The 15,121-nt window shown below is 42.1% G+C and overlaps 1 protein-coding gene across 1 annotated transcript; it reads left to right on the plus strand.

Annotated features, from left to right (window-relative positions):
- Positions 1–76: 76 nt before the first annotated feature.
- LOC310755275 (cytochrome P450 2C8-like) lies at positions 77–12,067 on the plus strand. Its single transcript, XM_083597823.1, has 9 exons — positions 77–456; positions 2,364–2,526; positions 3,354–3,503; positions 5,068–5,228; positions 8,061–8,237; positions 8,445–8,586; positions 9,040–9,227; positions 10,007–10,148; positions 11,617–12,067. The coding sequence occupies exons 1-9, from the start codon at positions 280–282 to the stop codon at positions 11,802–11,804; spliced, it is 1,488 nt and encodes a 495-aa protein (XP_083453949.1). The 5' UTR covers positions 77–279; the 3' UTR covers positions 11,805–12,067.
- Positions 12,068–15,121: the final 3,054 nt, after the last annotated feature.

Below are 15,121 nucleotides of genomic sequence, written 5' to 3' on the forward strand. Positions count from 1 at the left end.
GAAATGAGCTTTCATATCAGTTACATGTAAGTCTGTACGCAACCTTGATGTTGAAGAGCATAGAAATTAACCTATTTTCAGCCCAGGTCTAGAGCTTATGTGGATGATTAACCCACCTTTCCTAATGGAACACATACTGGAAATAAAGGAACTAAGATTATTTGGAGAAGGTTGGAGTTGGGGTTTGGCTGGGGTTCTAATAAGCAGTTGTGTTTTCACCTTGTCTTTCTTAAGTAGTTTCCTGGATATATTTGACCAAAAGAAGAGCCTCAGAGGAAGATGGAAGTGGCTGTAACAGGAGCTCTGCTCCTTCTCTGGGTTCTCTTCATCTTCATTTTCTATTCCTTAAAAATGTACAAGAAGAAAAGTCAGCTACCTCCAGGCCCCACTCCCTGGTTCTTCCTGGGGAACCTGCTGCAGAAAGATGTCATGCCTCTGAACAAAAACTATTCAAAGGTAAATCCATTTCTTGTTGCGGTTTCCCTCTGTTCCTTTGTCGCTGTGGCGTGGCATAAACAACCATTGTCTGGAATGAAGCAATGTGTAGAGGAAGGACAGAAGGTTAATTGTTCCCTCTTTTGCTTATATACTTTTCCATTCTTCCTTATAATAAAGGCCCAGATTTCTGCTTCCCTTCTCTTTCCTTATTTTTATTTGCATTTTTTATTACTTGATTTTACTAGGTGTTTTTTTTTCTACTGTTGGCATGTGTCTATTTTGCATGCTTTTTAGAGCTTCCCTGAATCAACTTAAGATCCCTCCAGACCATTGGTTTATTCAGCATTCATCATTCATTCTGATTTGCTTGCACAAAACTTAAAAAGAAGTTATATCTTTATTGAACAATTGTTCTGATTTGCTTTCAGGGTGGTTCTATGATAATGAGCATTCATTCATTCTTCATTCATCCTGGTTAACTTGCAGGTTGCTTATAGTCATTTATTCATCCCAGGCTTTTCAATGTATTTCCCCATCGCTTTCAAAACAGCAAAAAGTCCTCCTTTTTAAAGTGGATTTATTGCACTAGGATTATGTTAACTGCACAGACCCAAAATTATGGTATGTGCTTGAATCCTTCTTGCAAAATAATGACAGTCCGGAGGCACCCTAACTGAAGGACTCACAATAAATAGCAATATTCATTTAGAAAAAGCACAGCAGCAGCAATATACATTAGATTTTTACTTTTTTATTTATTTATTAAATTTCTAAACTGCTCATCATCTGCCGATCACAGGGTGGTTTCCAAGATGGAATTCTGAAACCATTAAGTTGCAAGCTAGCTGCATTCGGGTATATGTGTAAACACAACCAGTCAAAGGTAGTGTAGGCACATTGCCAAGCCCTGTCCCTTCCACTGCATGATACCTATAACATGTGAAAAGCTCTCCACTACTCATGGAGACTCTGTGCATACTTTAAAACCCTGATTGTGGTTGGTAGGTGACATGGGAGTAAATTCCAATATACTTCCATAACAGTATTGCACTGTAACCTAAATAATTTTTAGAAGATCACTTAGGGCAGTTGTCCCCAAATGTGATAAATAACAAGCTGAAGCAGAACCAGGCAGCATGTCAAGAAGCATGGCTCTGTATTCATTGATTGGCCTGGACATAATTATATGGTTATGCTTTAGAGATATGAAGCAGTGGTTGATCATACTGAAATGTATGATGTGATACCTATTGCTGTGTCATACCTGTTAAAGTGAATCAAACACCTGATGAAGTTGGTGGGGCTGAATATAAGATTTCACAAGACTCTCTTTCTTTTATGGAGGCAGTTCTAAATGCGGTTCCTCCTCATTCAGGAAGAACAGCGTTCTAGCAGCCCATTCTCCCAGGAGCCATCCAGATGTCCTTTTTATTGCGCATTCATGATTATTTGTACTGTACTCATGGTGACATTGGAGTAGTTATACACAATCCCATTTCGAATACTGTTTGCACTTGCAAAAGTCCTGAGGTGGACACACTGTTTTGTTCCAGTCAGTGCACGTCCCATAGCTTCCTGTTCAAATACTGTAGCTAGTAATAGCCCAAATGTTCAGGTGTATGTGTCTTTTGTTGCACTCCAGTATATACAATGCATAGATGTAAATTTTATGAAATAAATAAATGTATCCTTCTAGATGGCAATAATGTAATAATACTGAGATGCATTGCAGAACAACTAATAAAGCTGAATTCTGCCACTAATGCACTGTTACTGCATCAATGACATGTTGCAGCATATGCCTGCAAAACCCCGCACAAAACAAGCTGCAGGTGCCCTAAGAGATATTGCAACCGTTCCTTAAGATAATTACTCCAGTGGAAGTTTCACTGCCTAATTAAATAACACTGTCTTTGTGTCTTCAGCTGGTTGAGAAATATGGCCCTATGTTCACTGTCTGGATGGGACCCAAACCTATGGTCGTGCTTTGTGGATTTGATGTGGTAAAAGATGCTCTGATGGATCATGCTGAAGAGTTTGGTGGGCGTATTAGCAGCCCCATCAGTGAACGAATGACCAAAGGCCGTGGTAGGCTATTTCTTCTTATTTTTTATGTATAGCTCAGCTCTACTTTGATTTGTAATGCAGTCCCCAATTCAGGGCCAAACTAGTTGTGTGAGTACCAATAACATTTTGTTCATAAATAGCCAGCACAAAGAAGTCTGAGTAATCTTGGGGCCATAGACAATGGGAAGGAGAAGCTTGACTCTCTCTACTTGCCATCAAAAAGTGTCTTTCTAAAGCTGTATATGCATTTCAGGGCAATTTGTTCCCCATGTGCACCAATGAGAGCTTTTAAGAGGCAATTAGAAACCTCAGAGAGGTGATTATTGTTACCATGGTGGCATGTAGAGAGAGTCTAACCTCCATGGTCCCAGTTTTGCTCAGACTTCTCTGTAGCTGCTATTTGTATAACCATGATAATAAGCATCATGTCTAGGAAAGAAAGAAAGACAAACACTATCAAGCAAGGCATTATTGTTTGCTGTGGCCCGCTTCTCCAAAGAACCATTTTTGAAAATCAATTCCCCCCAAAGATCCAGGGAAGCTGTCCCCTATGCAATCAACAGTGTGGGCTACAGGCAGGCAAGGGGGTGATGCCATGCCTCTTACTATCCATTATTTACTTTGTTATGTAGCACTGGACATATTTATTCAACCAAAGAAACAAAAATCCCTTACACAACAAAGGACTGGGCTCTTGGGGGCAACAATTAGTTGCCAGATTGTATCTACAAATGGGGATATAATTTTAAAGTGGAAAGCACCAGAACTACCTTTTCATGTAGAAACTTCCTGCTGGTTCCTGTTAGGTCAAGAACTGACAAAATGACCTTCACCTCTTTCCCCCCCAGGGATAGTCAACTCTAGTGACATAGAATGGAGACAGCTGCGCAGATTCACGGTTATGACACTGAGAGACTTTGGAATGGGGAAGAGATCAATGTCTGAGAGGGTGCAGGAGGAAGCTGTTTGCCTGGTGGAGGCACTGGCGGCTACAAAAGGTAATCTAGCTCATTAAAAAATAAAACTGAGAAAGCACTATCCCAGGGCAAGGAGAGGGCATTTATTCGATTGTACCGGTATATTGGAATGGGCACCTATAGTATGTAAGCTTTTGACATAGTTAGAATATGTGGCTGTTGGGCTCAGTGGCTGTAGAGAGGCAAGCTTTTCCCATTTGTACTTTCAACTCTCTGCACGCTCATGTGAACCCCAACTCATGTGTTGAACTTCCAGCTTAATATTTTCCACTAATCCAGTAATGCCTATGACAGTCTACCTACACTTCTTAGGTGTGCACACTGAAGATTATACTGTGTGCAAATTGTTTCAGTGAAAATTGTTGGGTTTATATTTATTTATTTAATTATATACGTTACATATTCAAATGATATAGGTAAGACACATAACTTTGAATATTCAAATACTATAAATAAAACTCGTCATGTATTCTTCGCCTTTAACATTGCAATTGTATACCCACATTTAATCCACTATTGTTACACCTTTTCCCATAAACACTTGTGACTCCCCTCCCCCCCCCATGCATGGCTTCTTTGATTCTATTTACTAATACAGTGGTACCTCGGGTTAAGTACTTAATTTGTTCTGGAGGTCCGTACTTAACCTGAAACTGTTCTTAACCTGAAGCACCACTTTAGCTAATGGGGCCTCCTGCTGCTGCTGCACCACCAGAGCACAATTTATCTTCTCATCCTGAAGCAAAGTTCTTAACCTGAAGCACTATTTCTGGGTTAGCGGAGTCTGTAACCTGAAGCGTCTGTAACCTGAAGCGTATGTAACCTGAGGTACCACTGTAATACTAATGTGTTTATACTTACTAACTTATTCAAAATTCCATCTTCAACATCATAATTCTTGTCTTTGTGAGCTCAGTCTATGCTCATCAATAGATTCTGGTTGGAGCATCTTTGTACCATGTAATCATCAACACATTTCCATTCCTTGGGTTTATTTTTATTTAGTGTCAACATGGCCTTGTGAGCCAACTGAAACTCTGCTGCAGGCAATACTAGCAGAATTGGCATCAAATGAGTTAATTAAGCGGAATGTTATGACAGAGAAATGAGGGGGCGGGATTCATTATTTGGACTATGGATGGGGTAGGTGGCGGGGGTGGGTGGGGGGAGAGAAGAAACCCAGTGCCTCTTTTTTCTGCCTCTCACCTCCCAAAAATTATGTTTAATTAGAGTTTAAAAATAAAAATAAAAATTAGCACAGCCCCCTGAATGTACTTAGGACTGGATACAATTTGAGTGTTGCCCAGGTTGCCCTGAATATTGGGTCAGAGCCAATTTGTGGACCCAGATTCAGGCCTCACATCGGGTCGGTGTCAGGGGTACAGCTGTGCACAGCCCTCTTGATTACAGCATTTTACTACTACTTTTAATTTCTTTAACATTTGGTTCTTGGGATTGATGGAAATGCAATCTACCAGGTTCAAGCTGTTTAAACAGTTTTTAGAGTTAATTTTGTATTGGGGTCTGAAGATGGTGGGGTCCACTTTCATCAGGCCTTGCTGACTGTCTTTGGTTCCTCCTACAGGACAGGGCTTTGATCCGACAGCTAGAATCACATCCGCTGTTTCCAATGTGATCTCATCAGTCGTCTTTGGGACTCGCTTTGACTACGCAGACAAGACCTTCCTAAAGCACCAACGCATTATAGAGAACCAACTTGCCTTCTTTCAAACTTTCTTGGGACTGGTAGGTTGTTCCTTCTGTGTTGCAAACATTTTCCTTTCTACCATGAAAAGGAAAAACAAAACCTAGCTTGTGGGAGTATGAACGATGGCACAAAGGGTTCACAAATGTGTGCCTGCCTAACTATCAGATGAAAATAATGTTCTGAAAATGTCTTCGACAGGATTGAGATGGAAATTGACACAATCACAAAGTTCCAGTGATTTCTTTTTTTAAAAAAAAAATAATTTTTATTAACCGGCCAATCAAATCAAATCAAATCAAATCACATCACATAAATTCCGAATTACAAAGCCGAATTTTGAATTTTGTTGAGGGGACCCATATTTCAAGATCCGAAGGGGGATTCTGATCATCTTCTTGCCACTGCGTTAATGTCCAAATCAGTCCAAACAAAGTTCATAATTCTATCCAGTCTTATCTTGCTGTTTCCACATCACATCTTGTTCATATAATTTCTCTTTTTTCTTCTGATAGTCTCCTTAAGCCGATAAACACCAATAATAATCCTGTGTGAATTTTTCCGTTCTTCCAATCCTCAAATCGAGATGGTTTCCATATATCATCACCTTCATAGATAACAGCGCTCTTTCCATCATTAATTACAGAACTGCCGTTCTTAAGTCCCACTGAGGAGTTTCACCCACAATATAAAAACAGCTCTATTTCTCTATTTCTCCTCTCAGACTTAAGTCTTCCGACAGAACTTCCCAATATGGCGATGGAATTTTTAACTGTGTCATTCCAAAGCCCTTATACATTCCACGCTCTTCTTAAAACATGCTTCGGTTCGAAAGTTTATCTCCACACAGCCTTAAATCCACAGCTTAAGTCCTTAAAACGACATTTCTGACTTATGAGGGGGGGGATTCTTGTTTAATCACATAAAGGAAAGAAAGGAAAGTTTTTTCCACCTTCCCCATCAGTCCCTTTGCCATACCGAGTCTTGGCGTATCTTCTCATGATTTATACTTGTTCCTCCGACTCGTCTTGTTTTATCAGAGATCTCTTCTGTTAGCAGTCTTTACTCCCCCTTCTTCCTTGAAATATGTGCATTCGCTTCATCCAAATTGTTTCTTTTGAAGTTCTTGCAGCTAGTGGCACGGATCAGAGACGGCGTCCAGGAGTGCCGAAATCCCACAGGAGGGCATTGTGCCTAGTGCCCCCATCCCCACAAATTCGGGGGTGGCAAGGGCAGTCCCCCACCACAATCCTGGGGGGGGGGGGTAGGGAGGCTATTAACTCCCATCACAGCCTCCAATTTACCTCGTGTGGGTCGGAGAGATGTTATTGTCAGCCATCTTCTGATGCGCCCCTAGTGGTCCCCCAAAGTTCCAGTGATTTCAGGGGAGAAACTGGACCCTTGAGCAAGGCAGGCAGCAGAAAAGTTGGAAGACTTACCTGGGCTGTTTACTAATAGCAGCAGATCTCCCTTTCCTTTCCTGCCCCCCCCTTTACTTTACCATTGCTTCCCCACCCCCTTTAGTTGCCTGACTACCATTTCCCTCTGGATACAATATAACTGTGGAACATTGCAAGAGAGAAATGGCTGCCACCACAAAAAAATGGCAGTCACCAACAGGGGCTACACTTTTTGTATGGATGTCACCGTACAGTTTCCATCCCCACAACACCCCAGTACAATGCAGCATACAGGTTTTTCCTAATTTAAGAAAATGGTACCCAAGCTACTGAAGGAAGAGCCATGAGGGTGTGGGGGAAGGGAGAATTGTTGCTATGAATCACAAACTGCTCCCCAGAAATTTACTGCCCTCATAAAACTTCACAATCAGTAAAGGGAACCACATAAATTTCTGTCCCAGCAGGAGCCTTACTTGTTTCATTTTTCAATTTTAAATAATTGTTGATTACTGGGATAGGTCTGTCTATTGTGCAATATGATATGCATTAAAAATGGCAGACGTTTCCACATTAGCGGATGACAAAATAGAAGAAAGACTTGTGCAAAATGCACCAATTGCAGGAGAATGGGAAATTCCAGTTGAAAGTGAGAATGAGTGTTGGAACAGACTGAGGCACATTTGTACATCTATAGAGGTATCCTGGTGGGACGAGTTGCTAAGCGTGGGGAGCCACGCCTAGATCATCAGCTAAAACAAGCTACCCAGGATGTCGTTGTTCTTGTTGTTCTGCCCTTCACCCTAAGGTCCCAGGGCAGGTTACAACAATTGAAACACAAAGTTAAAAACGGTTGAAAACAGCTTATATACACCTCAGATGTCAAAAGCCGGAGTGAAAAGGCATGTCTTCAGCATTCGTCAAATCCTGTATAATGAAGAGGCCAGGCACACCTCTGTGTAGAGGAAGTTCCACAACTGAAGGGTTGCCACAGACAATACCTTTTTCTGGACCATGAGCCTCTGAGGGCAGTGCAACAACTAATAGGGTCCCCTTTGCCACTCTTAGCACCCGAGGAAGTCTGCAGGAAAGGAAGTTGTCTTTCAGGTAGTTGGAGCCTGAGTTATTTAGGGCTTTAAAAACTAATATTAACACCTTGAACCAGGCCCAGAGCCAAAGTGGCCACATGTGCAGCTGCTTTATAACAGAGGTTATGTGAGACTTAAACAGAACCTGAACCAGTAATCTGGATTTTGGACCAGTTGACATTTCTGAGTCATTTTCAAGGGAAGCCCCATCATCCCTAGCCCTTAGGAATGAGGTAAAATGAACCAGAAGCTCAACAGTTCCTGCTGGATTTCCAAAATAAGTGATTAAAAACAACTGCTTTATCACTTTTCAGCCAGAATCTTTGTGGCATACTATAAAAAGATGGATTTACAATATTTAAGGCTGTGTGTGTCATCTTCATTTCAGCTGTACTCTGCTGTCCCCAAAATATTGGACTGCTTTCCTGGAAGACACCAAAAGATTTTTTCTGATACTGATGAGTTGTGTGATTTCGTCCGTGAGAATGTGAAACTACACAGGCAGACGCTGGATCCTCAGAACATCCGTGACTTTATTGACTGCTTTCTTATCAAGTCTGAGAAGGTATGTGGGTCAAAAAATTTATTTGCACCAGTATGGCTGCCCAGTTATGTCCTAGTCCATGTGGGGAAGGGATACCAGGCCAACCAGAGTGCCCCTCTGTTTCACCCATGATGCTCATTCGAACAGGCTAAGCTGTCTCCATTTTGCCATCTTTCCTTATAGTGAAATTTTCTCTCTCTCCCCACCCCCTTTCCCTCTGCCTCATAGGAACAAAAGTCTGCGAGTGACACCTTCAGAACTGAAAACCTTGTCATGACAGTGTTTAGCCTTTTTTCGGCTGGGACAGGAAGCACAAGCGTTTTCTTGATCTCTGGCCTCATGGTGATGTCTAAGTTGCCACATATTCAAGGTATTCAGATACCCCAGAGAAGTTTAAAGTGGATGGGACTATGATGGGCTCCACTAGTAATCACACATGAAAAGACATCCCATGGACTAGGAGGTTTCCATTAGCATTCTGCATCAGCCTGAACCTCCCCTCAATGTTAAAAAATAAAAAGGGTTTTGAGGGCTCCCTGGTGTCTTCAAATGGCACTTATGTCCAGGGGTAGGAACATTGCCAGAAGAGGAGGGACCTCAGAATTCTGGAAGCACATTTTCCAAATGATATTTGTTACAGGAAAAGTCCAGCAGGAGATCAACAAGGTGGTAAGGCTCTGGCACAGAGGAATGAGTGGAAATCACTCAAGAGGAGAATTTGTGTTGGCATGAGTTTTCATTATGTCGGAGAGTGCCCAAGGTTTTCACTCTGTCAGATGAGAAGCAGAATCTGAATCCAGGAAATATCTCCTTTTCATTACAGCAAAAGTCCAACAGGAAATTGATGAGGTGACGAGTGCCACCCGTGCCCCTAGCATGGAAGATCGTGTGAGGATGCCTTTCACCAATGCAGTTATCCATGAGATTCTACGATACCCACTATTAAATAATGAGACCTTTCCGCGTACAATGACTTGTGATACAAAATTCAGGGGGTTCACCATCCCTAAGGTATGATGGCCCAGCATTTTGTCATGATAATTGTGGAGAAGAAATGGAGCAGTTTCAGGAACTGATCATATAAAGGGCCCTGGAATTGCCCTCATGGAGGCAGGGATGAGATCAGTAGTGATTTTGTTGGCCTAAGCAAATGAACTGAAGGAACTAGTGACAGAGAAGAATTTTGTTTGTTCGATTCACATCTTAAAATGAACCAACGGAATTAGTATTTCACAGAACTATGCATACAAAATGTATCTTTTATGGGTTTAGTTGTTTAGTGGGAAAATGCACACAGAAGCACACAAGAAAGCACACAAAAATATATTTTAGATTGAGAATGGGTACATAAATGTGTGTTTTAGGGGAAAGTGCATACAAAAAGATGTAGAATATAAATGCTAGTGTTTGGTGAGGTTTTAAAACAGAAATTCTCTGATGGGATAGAGCAGAATTATGACTGAATGCTGGTGGAACTGTCACAGAACAGAACTATAATGATCCCTCTGTCCCCGAAAGGAGCTGATAGATGCAGCCAGCTGTTTATGCTCCAATTTCATAATTTTTAAAAAAGAAATTCTACTGGTCATATTGATTGGAGTGGAATGTAAGGCAGTGTGTACTTGTGGACTAATACAGGAGTGGAACAGAATAAATCTGCTCATCCCTAGTGGAAGCCCATTCTTCTAAGTTAGCATCCCCATTTTATCATTTTATCATAGTATGGCTATTTCCTAGATAGTCATGAATTGAGACCAAAAATGTAAATCTGCCGTCTTCTATCCCTGAAGGGCACTGCTGTTGCTCCAATGTTCACTTCTGTGCACCGTGACCCTCTCCAGTGGGAGTCTCCAGAACAGTTCAATCCTGGACATTTCTTGGATGCGAAAGGCCAGTTCAAGAAGAAAGATGCCTTAATACCCTTTTCGGCAGGTAACTATACGAGCCTGTGGTAACTTCTGTGCAAACAATGCCATTTCCATTTTCTTTCAAGAGACAGTGTAAGGAAAGAGATATGGCTGCGCTGTGGTCTAAACCAGTGAGCCTCTTGTGGTTCCCAATCAGAAGTTAGCGGTTTGAATCCCCGCGACGGGGTGAGCTCCCATTGCTCGGTCCCAGCTCCTGCCAACCTAGCAATTCGAAAGCACACCAGTGCAAGTAGATAGACAGGTACCGCTGTGGCGGGAAGGTAAATGGCATTTCTGTGCACTGCTCTGGTTTCGCCAGAAGTGGCTTAGTCATGCTGGCCACATGACCCAGAAAAACTGTATGCAGGCATATGCCAGCTCCCTCGGCCTGTAAAGTAAGATGAGCGCTACAACCCTAGAGTTGTCCGTGACTGGATTTAACTGTCGGGTCCTTTGCCTTTACCTTTACAAAGCACCAACCTTTTATTCTTCTGTACAATATCTCTGGAAAGGAAGTGAAACAACATCATTTCCATTGATGCTGGGATTGTTTTGAACTGTCAACAGACCCCATGTTTTGCAATTTCCCTGAAGGATTACATGGGACCCTGTTGTAAGCTGATGGCATGCACCACTTTTTAAAAGGAGGCAGTGCCCTCTGTCCAGCTTCTAATAGGCTTCTCCTCACAAAGGCACTGTGATTTGAAGTAAAATGAGAGACCTATAAAGTCATTCCCTGGTTGGACATGCCAGTCTTGTAATTATATTTCCCTCCCTGGTATTTTCTGTGAGTAGGGGATGGCACAAAAACATATGATATTGTTTGAAAAAAATTAAAGTACATCTGGGTCAGGAGTCACTGTGCGTGCAGTGTGGGGCTAGAAAAGGATAAATAAACTGGAATCTTTGGAAAACATGAAGTTAAATTCCTCCCATTCTGTGGTTGGAGAACTGCATCAGAAAATCTGTACAAGTGAAACTTTTGAAGATTGGTTGTGTTTCCGTTCTCATATGGTTTCAGAAAGGGTGCATTTGATAGACTGAACTTTAAATGTGAACTGAATCTCATGTTTCCCCATCTCTATGTCAGGCCAATCATAATATTATTAGTCTTAGTCTTACTCTTAGTTTTAGTCTTGATTTTAGTATTCCTCACCTTTTCCCATAATGTGACTCAATATATTATACTCTAGCTGCAGTACATTTTTGGGGGTGCATTAGTATTTCCAGTCCCCAAACCAACATTGCATGAATTCACTAGGGGTGGATCTGCACACAGGAAATATAAAGCTATAAATAAGTCAGAAATTAAATTGTTATATGATTTAATTGCATAGAAAAGGATTTTTGCTCTCCACCACCATCTGGTGTTGCATGTTTATAACACATTCAAAACGTTATTTTTTTGACTAATGGAGCTGAGTCCTAGGTTTCCTGCTCACTGTGTAGATTTTTGGGTTACTGGTTAGCTGTGCCTTCTTTTTCTTTGCCAGGGAAGCGGGCATGCGTTGGGGAAGCCTTGGCGCGAATGGAGCTCTTCCTGTTCTTCAGTATTCTGCTCCAGAACTTCACCTTCCAGCTGGTTGGAGCTGCAAAAGATATGGATTTAGCCTCTTTGTTCACGGAGATCACAGCTAAAAATGTCTGTCCTCTAATGAAAGCCATCAGACGTTCAGTGTGATCTTGTGACAAAAGATAAGCAGAAAGAATGTGGTCAGTGGCTCCCAGAATATTTGTAGTAGGTAGAACAGGAGTACTGCGAGGTGCCTTCCTTCACTCATTCAACACCTCTCAGTTTCACATAAGGGTAATAGCCCTAGATATCAGGTATTAAAAGTTTTCTTAGCATGGCAAAAGAGAAGAGCCTTTGACCTTTCAATCCCTAATGTCCAGTCAACTGTTCATGGGCTCATTAGCACTTAATAAAATGTTCCACATCATCAACTATTGCAGTGTGTGTATGTGTTTTTTAATCCCCCCCCTCATATACTGTTATAAACATTTGCTCTCTTCTGCAGATTATATTGAGGGGTTTTTTGTTCTCTCAAGTATATATGGCTTCTTGATTTCAGTTTAACTACAAATAGGGCTGTTGGCAATATCTGGTTTTCAACATCGCAAAATATCCCTAGGTAAATATTGCAATATACCGATATATCACAATGTCTGAAATAAGGATGGAGCTATGTAGAGGCATTGGCTGGCTTCATGGTTTTCCCCCCATTGTGATTTTGCATGGCACACGTGCGCACACACATCATGATTCACAATATATTACCAGGTCAAAAATTATGAAACCGACAGCACAATATAGATTTTAAACTGGTTTTGGATGCTATATTAATATATCGCCCAACTACTAATAGGGATGAAAGTGGATTTCATTTTCATTTTCTCTTTTTTTTAATGATCATGCCCGGATTGGAACACAAGCATTCAAATCAGATTGCATGTCTATAGACCTTTCTGGGAATGATTATTTTTATTCACCCCACCTCTTCATTTTAACACGGCAGTCTGTGGGCTTTCTGTCAATTTCCCCCTTTCTTCTTAAAAACTATTTCCAGCCACTTGAAGCAGCTAGAAAGCACAGTGTTTGCTGTGTTCATTGAAATGTTTTAAGTAAAAAAGCCCCTGGAAGTGGCAATGCATTGCTGCTGGCCACATTTTCCTGACTAATTCTATGTATTCCCCCCGCCCCCCAAAATACCACAAAAAGAGCCTAAGTCCCAAGCACTCACTGTCCAAATTGTGCTCACTGTGTGAGGGGGAAGCTTGCCTTGCCAGTTCAAAGCTCCTTGCAGAGATGTCACTGTGACATAATATTAAACTGCAAAGAACTCATGATGATAAGGCTCAGTAGGCTGAGTCACCTCTGCAAAGCAAGTCAAAAAGGTGGCGATTTTGCTGCCAAAACTAGTGAAGTGAGTACAGCGCCATGCTTTTGAAGGTGAAGGGGCAGTAGGTGAAGGGGCAGTGTTGGTCCAGGAGAATTGTAGGTTTTTCTTTCCATTTGTCAGAAGTGTTGGTCAGATTGCAAAAGTCACAGATCCTTTAGAAGCCAGAATCCCACCTCTCTGAGGGCGAAACTAGATGTGGTGCTAATTGCAGAAATGCAATCAGATTCCTCATCTTATCCTCCAGATAACCCTGGAGAAGCCTAAACCGCCTCTGAAAAAGATAGATGACAAAGGTTGTAGATACTTCCAAAACCAGAAATTCCACCTTTCTGAACTTGTATCTATTTTGTGTTTTGTCAGAAGCAAATGTAGAGGTTATGATTAAAATGTCCTGAATTGAAGGCGAGAACTCTCTTGTGTTTTTCATAGTAGGGTAATAAAGGGAAATTCAGCAGGTGAAGGTTTTCACACTTGTGTCAAACTGGATTCTTCTTCTGCACAAGAATTCTGGCACTGCCTTATGTTGCATCTGGTCATGGTACTGTCAGAGTGATGGGTCAGATTACCCAGTAATTTCTTGTGGTGTTCCAGGAAGCAGAAAGATTACCCCAGATTGGATTACCCCACTGTACCGTCTTTCTAGCTTACAATACTCAAGGCAATATACAAGCTGAAGAAACAAAGAATGTACACCTTATAACAAAAATGTGATAATAAAACATAACATATCCATCCCACCTCCTGGGCATGTTTATGACCACATGCTGTGGTAATTCAGCAAGGTTTTAAAAGCGTTCTCCCTCCCTGGTGTCAGTGGCAGATCTTGGGGTCTCAAATTTCAGGGGCCAAAAATTTGGCACCCCAGCCTCTTGTGCTCCATTCGAAATAAAAGCTGTGGCATCTCGGAAGCTCTGTGCCCAGTGTCACCAAACCCATTGCACTTCCTTAAATCTGCTTCCGCTGGTATGTTCACCTGACATGCACACTGTAAGGGTTCCAAGCAATTGCTCGAGAGCAAGCAGGCAAATAACTGCCTACTTGGTAGTAAAGCCTTGCTTTAGCTGCTAAAATAAACTTTATCTGTCCAGAGCACCACTCTCCTGTGGCTGGCTCATTCACTGGAAGAATCCGTGAGTGGGCGGTTCTTAAACTTTCCCCAGCAAAGTAATTTCTTGACGCCCAGTCTGTGCCTCCCCTCTCTGTGTGGAAGCTTACTGCGCAAGGAGGTCGTGGGTAACGGAGGACCCCTCTCCTCCCCGCTTTGCCCAGGCAAGGTGTCTTGGCACCGCCTCGCCTCCTCTGAACCCTACAGCTCCTCTCCACTGGAGGTGTCGTTACTCTCCTCCGTTGAAGAGGAGCTGCTTCCCACAATCCTTAGAGGCTCTCTATAATCCATTCGGCTTTTCCTCTCTCCCTCCTGAATCGATGGCAGTTCCCTGACACACACTCTCAGCCATTTTTCACCTCAATGAGCATGCCAAGTCTAAAGGCTCTCCAAGGACCCACCCCTCAAAGGCAGAGTCCATGGAAGGTGGCTAAAGAGTGTCCTCAACCCAATAGTGCCTCAGATACTGCAGAAACCTTTTCTTAAATATTCTCACTTACCTGGGCTAAATGCCAATTGGGCCAAATTAAGGAAACACTTCTCCAGTCCCACAGTGTGAAGTCAGTGGGGAGAAAACACCATTGCAGAAAGATCAGGGCAGCTAGATGCCCAAAAAGAAAAAAGATAAATCACTAATTGAGCCTCTTGGCTTATGGCCAGTCCTGTACATGGGGCAATGCAGCTAAGAAAGCCTTACTTGAAATGCATAGCAGTCAGCAGGTGAGAGCCACATCTATGAAGCACAAACTGATCAGTAGGTATGCCAACACACTAAACTCCTGTATAAAAATGAGCAGGAACATAAAGTCACAAAAATGGAAACTGCACTAAAGGTATGTCCAGCTCAGTATTGCTGACTTTGACTGGCACCAGAAAAGAAAATGTTTCCCTGGCTGACTTCACAATAAATGTGCATCAGTGCACAGCCTCCATGCACAACATCTCACATTTCCAAGAGATAAGGAGTTAACTCTGAGTTCAGGTCAGAGTGAC

Source organism: Podarcis filfolensis (assembly GCF_964270895.1).
Source record: "Podarcis filfolensis genome assembly, chromosome: 2".
Classification (NCBI taxonomy): Eukaryota; Metazoa; Chordata; class Lepidosauria; order Squamata; family Lacertidae; genus Podarcis; species Podarcis filfolensis.